The following is a 15252-nucleotide window of genomic DNA, read 5'->3' as shown; positions in this document are numbered from 1 at the left end:
TGGAATATGAGCTTTAAATCGGAGCGCCGCTGGAATCTGTGAGGATTGGCTCAGTATGTGGATTTGGCCTTTAGTGTGGGAAATGTGCAAACTATGGAAACTTTCCCATGACCAACAAAAACCATTAGAACATTTAGCACGGTTAAGATGTCATTTGGCATAATGCGTGATAAAACAGATGCGATGTGAGATATTTGACAATGCATGTGAAAGTCTTGACACAATAACAGCAAAGCTACAGATCACGAGACTATCTCTCTATATAAAGCATAAGAACAGACAGTCTTTAACTTTAACTCAATGTTGTTCAACTGAATCTACAAGTTGTGGTTCTCTTATGTCTCCACTAATGTATAAAACAAAATCTAGACCCTTGTATTGAAGAATTAGCTTGATAAACCCAACACACATTAAATGCATTCATTCCCATAATCCAGGCAAGAATGTGAGCTAATAAAATGATTCATCCCGCTTTCTGTGATCTAAATCTATTTCATAAAGCGTTTATAACCTCCTTGAGGTTACTGAAGTAAACGAGTAAAATCCCAAACCTTCTGACCTGAGAAATCTCACACTATTTTGGCATTTTATGTTCTAGGACACGGTGTGTGCTAGTTAGTTCACTAATTCTGGGTGTGATGAAGGTTGTGTAACTAATAAAAGCCCTAATTACAGGCTTTTCTGCTGGTGATACTTCATCTAGGTGTGTGTTCCTCACCTCAGAAACGCCTTCAAAACCTAATCGACTTTTACTAGAACACTTAAAAGATTATGAGAGGTTAAAGAGACAGTTCTCCCCAAAATAAAAATGTAATCACATTTAATCACACTCATGTTGATTCAAAACCGTATGCATTTCCTTGTTGACTTCCATTGCAAGATATCAACAAAATGTCGTCTTTTATGTTTATCAGAAGAAAGAAACTCATTCGGGTTTGGAAAAACTTGAGGGTGAGTAAATGATGAAGGATATATTTGGATGAACTGGTTTGGTTCATCTAAGAACTAAAAGGTGGTTTTCTGGTGTTATCTTACAAAAGCTGCTGTGAAGATTTTTCCCTCTTCATAAGGCACAGAAAACAGCAGTTTCATGAGGATGATCTTGTGGTGAACTACTCCTTAAAATGAGCTTATTTTCCTCCCAGCATTTCTTGAGACACTTTCCAAGGAAGCATCATGCGTCAGCTTCTTCTAAACACTGCTGATGTTTAAATGCTGTAAAACCCCAAAGAGAAGGACTATAGCAACAGCAGCCATGCAAACAAAGCCATGAGAGGAGATCACATCCACCGGTTTGAAGTCATAAACAATCAGATCAAGCAGGAGAGAATGTGCTTTTGTCTGCTTAAAGTCAACAGGGTTTGATTTCATGTTGACTTTAACACAAAGATTACTACCTGGAATTGCAGCTTCAGAAATCATATCTACAGAAACATTAATTCATTCAGTATGACATTAATGCTGCATGAAGTTCTCCAACACAAGAGCTTTGAGCTTAGAAGGAGAAGGTTAAATAATTGAGCAGATCCAATAAAAATGGCCTGTAAGTGCAGGAAAAAGTCTTGGAAGCTGAATGTTAGAAAAGTCTCGTGGGAATCTCATCCTTATCTATCGATTCCCATGAATGAAACACTTCGCATTTCAAAACATGGACCTGAACCAGTGCCATAACATGTTAAGCTCCATGCCACGATTCAGGAAAAATATGCTTCTTGGTCATTATGGAAAAAAAAAACCGATGAAATGTTATTATGCTTCAGTGCTAACATCTTGGGAGTTGGCCGACTATTTATCCAACCCACTGCACTGACGAAAACTCACTCTTTATGTCTTTTGTCGCTTAATACAGCTCTTCCGGAAGCACAATACAAAACATTATACAAGAGCCAGACACCACAGAAATCTGAAAGAAATAGAAGAGTGCATACAATGACAGAAGCCTCTCTCCGTCAGACTGTGTCTATAATACACAACCTGTAATTTTCTCTAAGGCCTGTTATCAGATGAATGAACCGGTTTCAGAACGGTGCACAACAATTAAATGCAAAGTCACACCTTTAACATGAGCGGTGTGTGTAATGTCAAACCTCTTCATGTTGTAATCATAAACACAGTGAATGCTCCTGTCTGACAGGGAGGTCAAGTCCCATTAAAGATGGTCCTTCCCTTTGGAAACTGAAACTGTCTTTGGAGCATTGCACTGCATTTATAGGGTGTGTGTGTGTGTGTGTGTGTGTGAATGAGCTGCATAAGTGTGAGTCATACATAAATTGTCTTAAAAAAAAAAAAAAAAACTTAATTAGCCTGTATAATAACAACTCAGACACTAATCATTATAAACCTTCGCAATAAAGTATTATGATTAATTTTGTAAGTAATAACAATTATTATTATTATAGCCAATCGATACAATCACTGGACATGAAATATCTTTTAAAAAGACGTTTGCCATCTTAAAGAACACAATTCTAAAGCAAAATCCACACGTGTGAGTATATAAATCATAAATGTGCGTGATTGTCGATCCGCATCACGTGAACAGCTGTATCTGATTCTCACCTGCTCTCGCGCTGGAAACGATGCTCAACTCGTCGCTGTTTCGCTCATATACTGAGATTTATATTAACACAACATCATCACCATCATCATCATCATAAGAGCGTCCACGTCGCGGAAAGAAAGAGCCGTGTGGAAACGCCTTCGTGACATGCAGCGGAGTATTGTTGAAGGAAACAACGCGTCGGGAATCATTACTGGACAAACGAGCTGTCAGTCACTGTTCTGCGTGCAAGCGATTGGATAACAGACCGATAGATCCGCCCCGCGTCAGTGTGTGACGCAAACACTAGGGCCCGCCCCTTCTGAGGATAGTAGTGAATGAAATGGAGAGGGGGCGGGTCTCTCTCTCTCTCTCTCTCTCTCTCTCTCTCTCTCTCTCTCTCTCTTCTTAAGTAGGATATGCAGGAATTTGCAAAGAAAAAATACTCCTGTTTGGTCAAATTATTTGCAGAAAAAAAAAAAAATAACAAACTAAAATTAATAAAATATTTGAATATATAATTGTGCATGAGTAAAAAAAAAGCTAATAATAATAATAATAATAATTATTATTATTATAAAACATAATTATAAAGTATATGTCAAGGGAGTCACGGAAAACAATGTCTCTTGTAAAAGGAAAATAAATAAATAATAATATTTATAAAATTCATAATAAATCCATGAAAATAAGTCAACACGTCACAAAAGGCGTGTGTTCAGTGTTACCTTTATTCTGGGCAACAGCAATGATTTTTATATATATATATATATATATATATATATATATATATATATATATATATATATATATATATATATATATATATATATATATATATATATATATATATATATTTATTTTGTGTGTGTGTGTGTGTCTGTGTGTATCTAGAAATTAATATTAGAAACATTTACTTAAGTCAAAAGGAATTAGTTCCCTACATCTATAAATACCAGTCTTGTAAATAATAATAAAAAAAAATGCTTAAAATATTAACTTTAGAATTGCTTTTGAACTTTATTGCACTTCAGCCTATTTTGTGTCATTAGATCAACAGCATGACTCGTTTATTTTAATTGTAAACATGGAAAACAAGCTCTTTTTGTACAGTATAATGAGAAACGCCATCAAATCCTGATATGCATTTCTTTTGTGAATGTTTTTTCTGGCAGAAACACACTTCTATTTATTCTCTGAGCACTGGTCAGACTGGCTCTGCTGGTCTGTACTCACCGGTGCTGTTGCTGTAGGTGCGTACGGTCGTTGTGGTCGTGGGCGGCGGTGAATCAGAATCCATCGAGGCCGTGTCGTCGTCTTGAGAACAGCCGGCCTGAATGGCACGAAGGTAACTATGGCTGCGTGAGCGGAAGCATGTGGGCATGGGCATGTCAGGAGGATCGCTGCAGCGGGAGCGAGGATGCATGTCTTCCAGCTCGTCTCCATAATGATGGCTCAGCTCCATGTCTCGCACCTGCTGACACAGTGACGCTGATGTGGACTGACATGATTGAGAAAGAACAGTGACGGCTGCATGGCTGCCTTCAGAATGACATTACCTGAATACTGAGCACTATGCACTATATACACACAAGCTGCCAAAAGACTGGAATAATTAAGATTTTTAAGTCTCTTCTGCTCACCAAAGCTGCACTTATTTGATCAAAAATGTAATTAATGTCTGTGCTTTTCAGCATCATTCCTCCAGTCTTCAGTGTCACATGATCTTCAGAAATCATTCTAATATACTGATTTACTGCTCAAGAAACATTTCTGATTATTATCAATGTTGAACACAGTTGTGCTGCTCAATATTTTTATAGGAACTGTGATGCACTACCTTTCAAAAGAAAAATAAATTAAAACTATTATTCAGCAAGTATGCATTAAATTGTTACAATAAAGTGACATGACAGTAAAGACATTTTGAATGTTATGAAAAACTTAACTTTTACATGTATTTTAAATAAAATTTACTTCTTGTTCATATTAATAACTCTCTGAAGGATCACTGAAGACTGGAGTAATGATGCTGAAAAGTCAGATTTGATTACACAAATAAATTAGATTTTGTCATATATTTACATAGAAAACAGTTCATTTAAATTGTATTAATATTTCACAATTTTACAGTTCTTACTGTATTTACCATCAAATAAATGCAGCCCTGGTAGTTTGCATAATTATTGATTGTTGGTAAAAAATCTTTCAACAACTGGCTTTTTGATCAAATAATGAGTCAAAAAAAGAGAAAAAAGCTGTAATCACTTCAGGTTCATTTGTCACACTGGAAAAGGAAAGTCTTGTGCATTGCATTTTGGGATAAAGTTTTACTGCACAGTGTGGAAGGGCATTCAAATACTATCAAAACAAGGATAAATTCATAATTATGATAAAACTGCATTAATGCATTCATACAGGAAATGTGCAAACTGAGCAAAGCATGTCAATTTAATAACCAATTTGTCTCTGAGCTGATGCATTTCCCTAAGCTCTGTGAGCTTTAATGGACCATGTATAATCTCAAAGGTCATGAGTGATACACGGATACATCAGCCCATTTTCTTTAGTTATTTATTAAAAAGACTATGTCATTATGTTCAAAGCATATAATGCATCTTCATCCTCATCTGCCGGCCGTGTCCTATAATGATCTCAAAAGTCTGACCTGACTGATGCAGCTGCTGCGTCCCAGCGTGCTGCAGCCCTGACTGAAGTCATCATCATCCCAGATTGGGAACGGAGAGCTGCCTCCGATGCAGTCCAGGTTATCCAGACTCCGATTCCCAGAGAACTCTCGCAGAGAAGGAAGACAGCTGAGGACAGGACGGGGACAGGGGTCACAGAGAGAAGAGAAGAGGCGAGAGATGAGAGAAAGGCCACAAGCAGCTCAAGCGCTCTATAGGCTACTGCAGGGGTTTTCAAACTGGGGCCCGGAGATCCCCAGGGGCCACAAGGGAGGGCTGGGGGTCAGTGGAAATGTTTATGGTATTAAAAAAAGTGTAAAAAAATAAATATGATAAACAAATGCAAGATAAAAAAAATACATTATGATTTTTTACAATTCTTTTTAATTAATACAATTAATAAAACACAGAAAAATAAATAAAAATAAGTAAACACATTAAAAATAAAATGATAAAATATTAAATAAAAATAGAAAACAGTGTAAAAAATAAATAATAAAAAGATAAAAAAAAATTAAATATAAAAATATACATTCAAGAATAAAAAGATTACAATAAATAAATAGAAATAAGATAAAATAAAAATTTGATTTGATGAAATAAACAAAAATTAGATTAAAATGAATAAAGTAAATAAATAAATAATACGTGTACAGCACTATAATGAGAAAAAAATTATGATGATATTAATTTTTCACTGTATAAATTGAGTCTTCGAATAAAAAACTTTATGCCCTTTCATATGGATATTATCTGGGGGGTCCATGGCATCTGTAAGATTGAAAACCCCTGGTCTACTGCACAAAAAGCAAATGGCAATGGTAAAGCTGCAACAGAACTACTGAAGAAACGTTCACTTATTAGGAAACATCTGAAAATTGTTGCTCTAAAATGAAAAACACAATCTCCTCATACAGTTTGACTATCCAATCAGACTGAAGCAGCACAGCTAATGACCAATCAGCAAAGTACCGTTTCCATTCAGCGTCCAATCAGAGCTCTCATAGCAGTTAGGGAGAGAATTACAAGCGCTGAGGATGCTCTCTCTCTCTCTCTCTCTCTCTCTCTCTCTCTCTCTCCAATCACAAACCACTTGTCTGCAATGGTGCAATGCAAGCAAAACCCAAACATCAGATCTGTGCTGTATGGAGAAAACCACCTCAGACTAAACATCTCAGAGTAGGAGAACTGTTTCATGGCCAATACTAAACCGATTTTCAGTCAGCACTCCTAGTTTGAGAGGAGCTGATGAAAGCAGAGCTGGTGCGACGACTCCTTCGTGCGGTCAGTGAGGAGCTGATAGACGGCCGGTCTCCTCACTGCACTGACCTGACAGAGCGTCCGATCTGCTGCAGGGTGCTGATGCTGTGGAGCGGGGACCAGAGAGCCTCCAGATCCCCCTGCAGCATCGAGTAGTCCAGCAGACGGCTGGAGAGAGGCAGGGATACAGGTCAGACGGGGAGGAGCTTACAGTGCAGAAAGAGGGAGGGGCTTAAAACAGAAGAGGCGGGGCTTCAAACCAAGACGTTTGAGTCATTAAAGAAGGGAAACTTCTAAATGTCAAAGAACACACAGCGAGAGAAACACACTATGTTCAGAACAGCATACTAACATACTGCTTATACTATTTAGTATCCCGTGCACAATATGCAAATGTTCTGAAGCAGCAGTGATTTTTAAAAATCTCTTTTTTAATTCACACAAAATTCAATGACATGCTACTCACATGTACCATAATGTGACAATTTCTCAGTATTGTGTTTATTTTTTTTAGGTTTAATTAAAATTAAAAATGTAATTTTCTATTAATAAAAATATGAATCAGAAAAAAGTGTATACTGCACTGTATTCAGTAAGCAATAAGCTCGTATAGCATTGTGAATATAGTCTAAACAATCAGGGTTAGCAGAGGAAAGTGTTAGGGTCAATCTGAAGAAAATATGTCCATGCCATATTTCTTCACAAAACCAAAAGAATAATATACGAAACCGCAAAAAAATAAATAAATAAATAAATAAAAATCAGGCCTGTTTGTAGGGTGGTTTAGCATTTTATGATTGTTAAAGAAGCATTGTTAGAAATATGGAATTGTCAACTAACTTAAATTAATATGTTTAACTTCTAAAATGAATAAAACTGAAAAAAATAAAATAAAAATAAATGATAACATAAAAAACATAAAGCACATAAAATAAAATAAAAGAAAACTGAAAGTGCATTCATAAATAATGCAGTAGTAAAATATTTAGTTTTACGAATATAATACTGCATGGTCATAAAGTAATGAGATTCGTTCTGACCAGACACAATCATTTCATTTAAATCAGCATAAACAAAAGGCAGCACAACAAATGTAACAAATACTTTTTAACTAAAGATCATTGATGACGTCAGATTTGATTTAGATGCACATTTAAAAGAACAACAAATTGGATGCAAAAAACAACCTTTTTTGTATGTGTGTTTTTGCAATTAAGTAACACTATCTGATCTGAGCTGTACAAGATACCTGTTGAAAAAAAAATCACAATTGATGGATAATACAAATGCACATTTCATGTCCAAAAACTCGGCAAAATAGCAACTGTTCAAGAGTATACAATGTGTTTTCTTTACATGTGAGTGTCAGAAAGCTGGTGTGAGGTTCAGGATATGCAGGGGAGAAAGACCAGCTGTGCTTAATCTAGCAGATGAACAAGCACAGCTGGATTCTGATGCATGTATGAGAGAGAATCAACACCGATAAACATGCAATAACAGAGCTCACACCTCAGATTGGGTCTCTGGCGTCGTGACAGACCACCAGTGAGTGTTTCTGTGTTTGTACCCTAATGCATCTCCAGCCTTCTGCACAGAAACAGATCACTGCGGTTGTGCATATAGAGGTTTGTTTTAATAATGAACAGAAATAAACTATAAGCATGTATAAATTATACGTGTTGACTTACTTTCTTGAGGGGAACTGGTCACTTAGTGATTGCTGTGTTGCGCGTAGGTAGCTTTGCCTCCGTGCGGCGCTTTTTGGCGAGGGTTTGGGACTCCCGTCAGAGTCGTCGCTATCCTCAAGATCGCCCATGGCTTTGACGTAACTGCCGCTACGCATCCGTCTACAGGGGATCTCACCCATGGGCCCACTTCGGCCCAGAGTCCCTGTCCAGTCGCCGGTGGACGGCATCTGCACAAACATCAGAAAAAAACAAGTAGAAAAAATGCCTAGTACAAACATTGCAAGTGAGACACAAGAAAAATGACATGGCAACAGATGACTTCTGATATTCTGTAATTGTGTAAAAGTGTAATGCTGTAATTGCTGCGAAAGGTGGACATACCAAATATTGAAGTTGAAAGTGTATAAAAATGGATACGACCTACTTCATCTGATATTTGTTGTGATCAGAGCATCCATCTGCATGTTTCAGGAACATGTTTTGGAGGCAAATAAGGTCAATGTTTTAATTTTAGGTTTTTTTTTTTTTTGATCCCTCAGGTGTTCTAACAATGTTGGCCACCACTGTAAAATTCTATTTGAAAGCAAAACAGACAGTTTTTTTCATGTTTATTATTATAAAACAGTTTTCTTTGAGTCAATCTATTGTATAAAGTGCTACATAAAAAAAAAAACATGATGTGACTTTACTGGAGAGCCGAATTGCAGCGCTCGTGCAAACACCCACAACAATGACCATGATGCTTTCTTAACTGCTGTTTTCACACCGCTCTCAATTCTCTTATTTTTGTTATTGAAGCTAAAGTAAAAAACACATATTTACATATTTATCTTAAGCACTGAAACTTCTTTTTATTAATGAAGGAAGAATGAAAAAGAACTGTGCTGTGAGTATATCGAGGTCTTAAGAATTTGTCTAGAAAACTGCAGTATATTTTAAGGCGTAGTATCCTTTGGTATGTTAGGGTCTGCGTAAAGTTCGTGAGATTCTAATTTCATCCCCAGTATAGTACGTGCATACTGTACGTGCACCATACGATTTTTTATCCATGCACACTTTGTACATGCAGGTCACAAATGTGCACTGAATTGATTTTGCTTTAGTCGGTTGTTCAAAAAGATGGCAACACTAAAATTAATACTGAGATCGCCTTTAAAGTTGTCCAAATTAAGTACTTAGCCATGCATATTACTAGTAAAGAAATTAGGTTTTTATATATTGACAGTAGGAAATTCACAAAATATCTTAATGAAACATGATCTTTACTTAATATCATAATCATTTTTGGCATAAAAAAGAGACTTTAGACTTATGATGGGTTTTGTGCTCCTGGGTCACAAATAGCGGAGACTGCAACAAGAGTTGCAACTTTGGTTTAAAAGAGTACAAAGACATTTTTACCGGTCATAAAACTAAATATAGCACAGACACAAAGATGAAGCTTTCTAGAGTGGATGAGTAGATCATCTGCATACGTCTACACCTCAAATGGACCACACTTCCACCACAGCAATACAGTACACAATGACTGTGTTTAATCCATGCACTCACCCTCCCACGCACCTGCAGGAAGTGGCACCCCAGATCCTGCTGGACAGATTTGGACTTCAGCAGGGTGCGATCCAGTGTGGCCGAGCCCTTCTGGCACACCTGTCTGGTGGGTCCTAACGTAAGTGTGGACCAGGGTCCCCCTTTACCAAAGTTCCCGTCAAACATCGGCCCTTGGCCTCCTCCGACCCCCCCACCGCCTCCAGGTCCTGGGAGTGCAGGGAGCCCCTGGTGCTTCAGGTCACTGTTACTCTTTGGGGATTTGAGCGTGTGCTCGCTAATGGTGCTGTAGCCCTGCATGAGGTACCTGGACGCCACCTGTCCGCCCGGCCCCGGTCCGGATCCCACCGCTTGACGACCCAAAGTCATCATGGCCATCGGGTTCCTATAGTTACTAATATCACTGTCCAAATCGTCAGAACTCCAGTATCCAGACATATTGGATCGAGGCCTCCGTTTGGCCGTTCCTTCGCTCTTCGCCCGGTCTTTGCTTTTGCTTCGATGGTGTTTGTCATTACTGCTCGACGATCTGCTGTTGCGGCCGTTCATGTTTCCCTTCATGGCAGAGTTTTCCAGCGACTGGGATTTAGCGAACAGTTTCTGAACGGAGTGAACAAAGTAGCGTATTTTTCCCGGACTGTCGGTCCGCTGTTGTTGCTGCTGTTTGGTGGTCGTCACCGCAGTGCTGCGATGAAACTGTAACGTGCTGAACCCGTCCTGTTGACCTGGCAGCTGTTTCTCGAACTGGTCCAGGAGGTTAGGCGGCAACCGGTTCATCTTTCCTGCCCCTAAAGGAGGGTCAAACAGAAAAAGATTCAGAATGCATGAAGTTTTTATCCAGTTGCTATTTAGCTTTAAAAAAAATTAACTGTATGTATTTTAAGAAAATGTACATCATTTGTGACATCATATGCACAAAATGTCATAAGGGTCAATAAATCATAACGGTCAATATTTCTAAATTGAGATTTATACAGCATCTGAAAGCTGAATAAATAAGATTTCCATTGATGTATGGTTTGTTAGCATCGGACGATATTTGGCTGAGATGCAACTATCTGAAAATCTGGAATCTGATTGTGCTAAAAAAAATCTAAATAAAAATTGTCCAAATAAAGTTCTTAGCAATGCATATTACTAATCAAAAATTAAGTTTTGATATATTTACGGTTGGAAATTTATAAAATATCTTCATGAAACATGATCTTTATTTAATATCCTAATGATTTTTGGCATAAAAGAAAAATATATAATTTTGACTCATACAATGCATTGTTGGCTATTGCTACAAATATACCCCAGAGACTTCAGACTGCTTTTTTACCATTACCTGATCTGAATAACTTGCATGCTTAGTGTTAACCGTTTAACTGCCTGCTCGACCAAATGGTTGAGCACATTTTGAGACACTATATTTTATTATGAGGAGTACCTAACTTGACCCAAGCTGATTGAGCCATCTCTACCATCTGGTTGAGGTATGTTATGCCCCAAAAAAAATTGACTAGATGTGTGTCAATCAACAGCTCTTGACACAATCCTTCTTTTAACATGGATGTCAGACACAAAGAAATAACCCCTTCCAAGTCAGCATATATTTTTTAACATATTACACTGTAAGAGCCCTAACTTTACAGAATTATTTAACTTGGTGCCATAAAAAAAACTTTCATGCTTAATAATTTTTCAAAAAGAAGAATGTGGTATGCAGGTTTGACATCACTCTCAATTCAAGTAAAATATCTGACAAAGTGCAAAGTTTGAAAGTCATAAATTAAATTTGAGAACGAACTTATTTTATTAAATGATTTCATATGAAATGCACGAGTCAAATAGATTTTTGTAATTTATTTATTTGTTTGATTGATTGATTTTAGGAGACAGCTAACTTTATATGAAGGTTTCTCCAGACAGCTCTGTGTTTCTTACCTGATATAGTTGCAGATCCGCTGGTGATCACGGCGGTCCGTCCCACTCCGAGACCCATTCCCATAGACATAGACGTCCCCAGCGTCCCGGTGCTGATTCCCCCGATGCTGTCGGTCGCGGGGCCGAAGTCGCCCTGATCGAAGTGTGAGCTGTAGTGGATTCTGGGGAAGGTGCTGCTGGAGGACAGCTGGCTGCTGAGGGGCATCAGGCAGTCGGGCGACGGGGAGAAGTGCTGTGTGTCCAGGGCTCCGTAATGCTCCATGGCTGCTGGGAGGAGAAACGGGGCGTGGGACAGGGTGGAGGCGGCCCGGGGACTGGGAGAACGGGGCAGCTCGCAGTCGGACAGGTAACGGGTGCGCTGGGGGGTGTAGCCTTTCATGGCAGAACGGGGCGATGCCCCCCCACCCTAGATCAGGAGCATGAGCCCACCGGGAAGAAACAGAAACCCTGGAGAACAGCAGGAGAAATCATAGAAAGATTGTTAGAGCATGTTTATACGTCTCATTTGTTCGTGGTTTGATCAGTTAACTCCAACTAACAATACTCCTGAAACATTTATTAATCTTCATATTATTTAATGGACCTGAGCTTACATGGGCTAACAATGCACAGTTGTATTTATTAACTAATACAAAAAAAAAAAATGAATTTGAATTTGAATTTACATCTTGCAATTCTGGTATTTCCTCACAATTCTGAGAAAGTCAGAATTATAAGATATAAACTCACAATTCTGAGAAGAAAAGTACATTGTAATTTTTATTTTATTTTTTTATTTCATGATGGAAACAGCTTCTATAAAATTTCTGTGTTTCCACATTTTTATTTTTATTTTTTATGTTTAATTCAATGTCTTACCTGCCATTTCTTAGTATTTATTTGTGAAATTTACAATCAATTTCTTTTTATTTTGTATTGTTGTTTTGTTTTCCAGGACAAATATTTAACCATTCTTAAATCAAGTTGCATTTACTTGAGAAGCAAAATGCACGTCTTAAAAAAATTCAAATGGGGTAAAAATAAATTTGTTTTATTAATCAGAATTATTATTATTATTATATATTTTTTTTTAACTAGATTTCTTTCACACGTTTCAGAAAAAATTAAGTGCATCTTGATTTTGCACAGGAAAACTAGACATAAATATTGAGTAAGAAAGACTTTTTTTGCAGTTCAACTTTTTTACATAACAAAAACAAGATATTTTAAAGAATTTGTGGTTTTATCATTAAATAATTATTAGTCTTGTGTGACGGATTGGCATGAGGTTTTCAGTCGTTCTCAAACAGAATGACATGCATGATTAATAGAAAGCTGCACATAATTCTTTACATGACAGAACCAATAGACTACTTGACAAGCAAAATATGCATTGCACTTTGCCATTTTCCTTTCAGCCATATATTGTAGAAACACCACAAACACACACACACACACACACACACACACACACACACAAAAACACAGTGCTGGAACACAAGCTCCTGTTTTTCAAACCGCTTTTACATGAGTAATAAAGCAAATAAAAAAGAGTGACTGAACAGCATGTGTTCATTTATTACTGACCCAGAAACCCTTCTACCACCTGTCATATAAACACACACACACACACACACACCATGCTAATATCAATGTGGAGATCTTCTATTGACGACTAGGCCTACTGTTATTTAATTATTGTTGAATCTTATGAAGATTGGTCATATGTAACTCCAAAATCATACAAAATAAAAAAATACATTTTGTATAATTAAGCACAACATTTTGCAATACTTTAACATAAATAAATACAATAACTGATCAGTAAATAAGCATAAATTAAGTACAGTACAACAAATACAATCATGATGTTTATTCACAGCTATACATTCAAAATGCATATTAAAATATATTCTATTATTATTTATTTGTTTAATGGTACATTTTAATAATAACATTATCTCATTAAGAAATTAAAGGGAGAAACGTCTAAGAATCTCATTGCTGTATAGAAGAGACAACCAAGATATTCAATGTGAACTTTTTCTCCTTATGTTTCACCAAAATAAATAAGCTTTGTTAAAATATGACCAAGTTACTTGAAAAAAAGCAAACCTGTTTGAAATAATCAGACTTAATTTGCAAGAACATGCATGGAATTAATGTTTTTTTTCTAAGCACGTCTGAATTTTTCTTTTGTTTTAAATATAAATTGTATGATTTTTTTTATTTATGTGTAATATATATATATATATATATATATATATATATATATATATATATATATATATATATATATATATATATATATTTTTTTTTTTTTTTTTTAGAAAGGAAGGTCTTCTCTCAGAAGTCTTACATTTATCATTTAGTGTCTATTTGGATTCTTATTCTTCTTTTAACAATCACAATGATTGTGATATGACACGTGTCACAATTTTTCCAAAAGCCATCCTCTCTCTCTCTCTCTCTCTCTCTCCCTCCCTCCCTCTCTCTCTCTCTCTCTCATCACATGCCAGGATTGCGCTCACAGACTGGCTTCATGGAGGTAAATCGGATTGAAGCGCTTGATTGCCCAGACCGTCTGCGCCACTCATCACCTGCTCACACTCCTGCTAAACCTGCCTTCAGGAGACCGGCTTTAACTTCTCACACACAGGTCCTGTCTCACAGACGGCAGGAGACACCAGAGAGACGTGACCGTGGAGGCAGAGCCGCTCATCAGCGGGACACACAAACAAAGCAACAGAACAGGAGCCGCAGATGATCGAACAGCAGAGAAAAGGTCACTAAGTCTCAGAAGACCACGGAAATAAAAGAGCTTAACATGAAAACACACACACACACTTACACTGCAAAAAACATACGGTCATACATAGAAACATATCTAAAGAAGGAAAAGTAGATAAACATACTTAGGCATTAGTCTGCATGCAACATTATAAGGTACAATGGGAAATATATGTATATATATATTTTGAAGTTTAAAACATATAATATCAGTCTTTCTACTTCAAAATGTCATGTTTAATTCACTGTTGATGTGAATGTTATTCAGTGTCATTTCTAATGTGAAAACCAACACCAAGCATACACTAAATGTTTTTTTTTTTCAGTGTAGTTTTTTGAAAAGCGGAGAAAATGAGCAAACTGGCTGATATAATAGATCTGGTGTTTAATATTAACACACAGTTCAATCATTTATATGTTTAGTTTAGATATATAATCAGACATTTGTGTTGTCAAATGTCAGGTTTTAATAGCATTTATTTAAGTTATTGTGAGCCATCTAAAACTGATATCTGATGAACAATTAAATGAATCCAATTTTATTATTTTTTTTTTTTTTTTGTCATAACCCTCTCAAGATGATATAATTCAATTACTAGTGTAAATTTCATAATTCATTTCTGGAAATGAAATTGCCTAAATAAAAGGATGATTTTAACTTCATAAAGATGATTTTTTTTGCATTATTATATGATAATGAAGCCTGTAGTAAAAACTGTAATATAAAAGTAGAACAATAGATTTTAAAACATCTAAATAATATCATAATCTATAAGACGTAGTGTTGAAGAAAAATAGGAAATAGTAAAATGTGCATGGAAAAAAAAAAAGC

The 15252-nt window shown here is 36.5% G+C and overlaps 1 protein-coding gene across 4 annotated transcripts in view; it reads right to left on the bottom strand.

Annotated features, from left to right (window-relative positions):
- LOC127960212 (disks large-associated protein 4-like) overlaps positions 1-15252 on the bottom strand; it is a 92141-nt gene that overhangs the window by 18376 nt on the left and 58513 nt on the right. For 2 of the 4 annotated variants that reach the window (XM_052559815.1, XM_052559813.1), the window contains exons 3-7: positions 11652-12098; positions 9726-10510; positions 8175-8401; positions 5208-5355; positions 3776-4013 (exon numbers count right to left, since the gene is read on the bottom strand). In XM_052559815.1, the coding sequence (XP_052415775.1) occupies positions 3776-4013; positions 5208-5355; positions 8175-8401; positions 9726-10510; positions 11652-12030 (1777 nt within the window). In that variant the 5' untranslated portion in view covers positions 12031-12098. Of the gene's footprint in view, positions 1-3775; positions 4014-5207; positions 5356-6555; positions 6655-8174; positions 8402-9725; positions 10511-11651; positions 12099-15252 lie in introns of all 4 variants that reach the window. The other 2 variants (XM_052559816.1, XM_052559814.1) reach the window with 2 other exon arrangements.

The sequence above is a fragment of the Carassius gibelio genome, chromosome B6 (genome assembly GCF_023724105.1).
Source record: "Carassius gibelio isolate Cgi1373 ecotype wild population from Czech Republic chromosome B6, carGib1.2-hapl.c, whole genome shotgun sequence".
Lineage (NCBI taxonomy): Eukaryota > Metazoa > Chordata > Actinopteri > Cypriniformes > Cyprinidae > Carassius > Carassius gibelio.
This window is presented reverse-complemented; position numbering and strand designations above follow the sequence as displayed.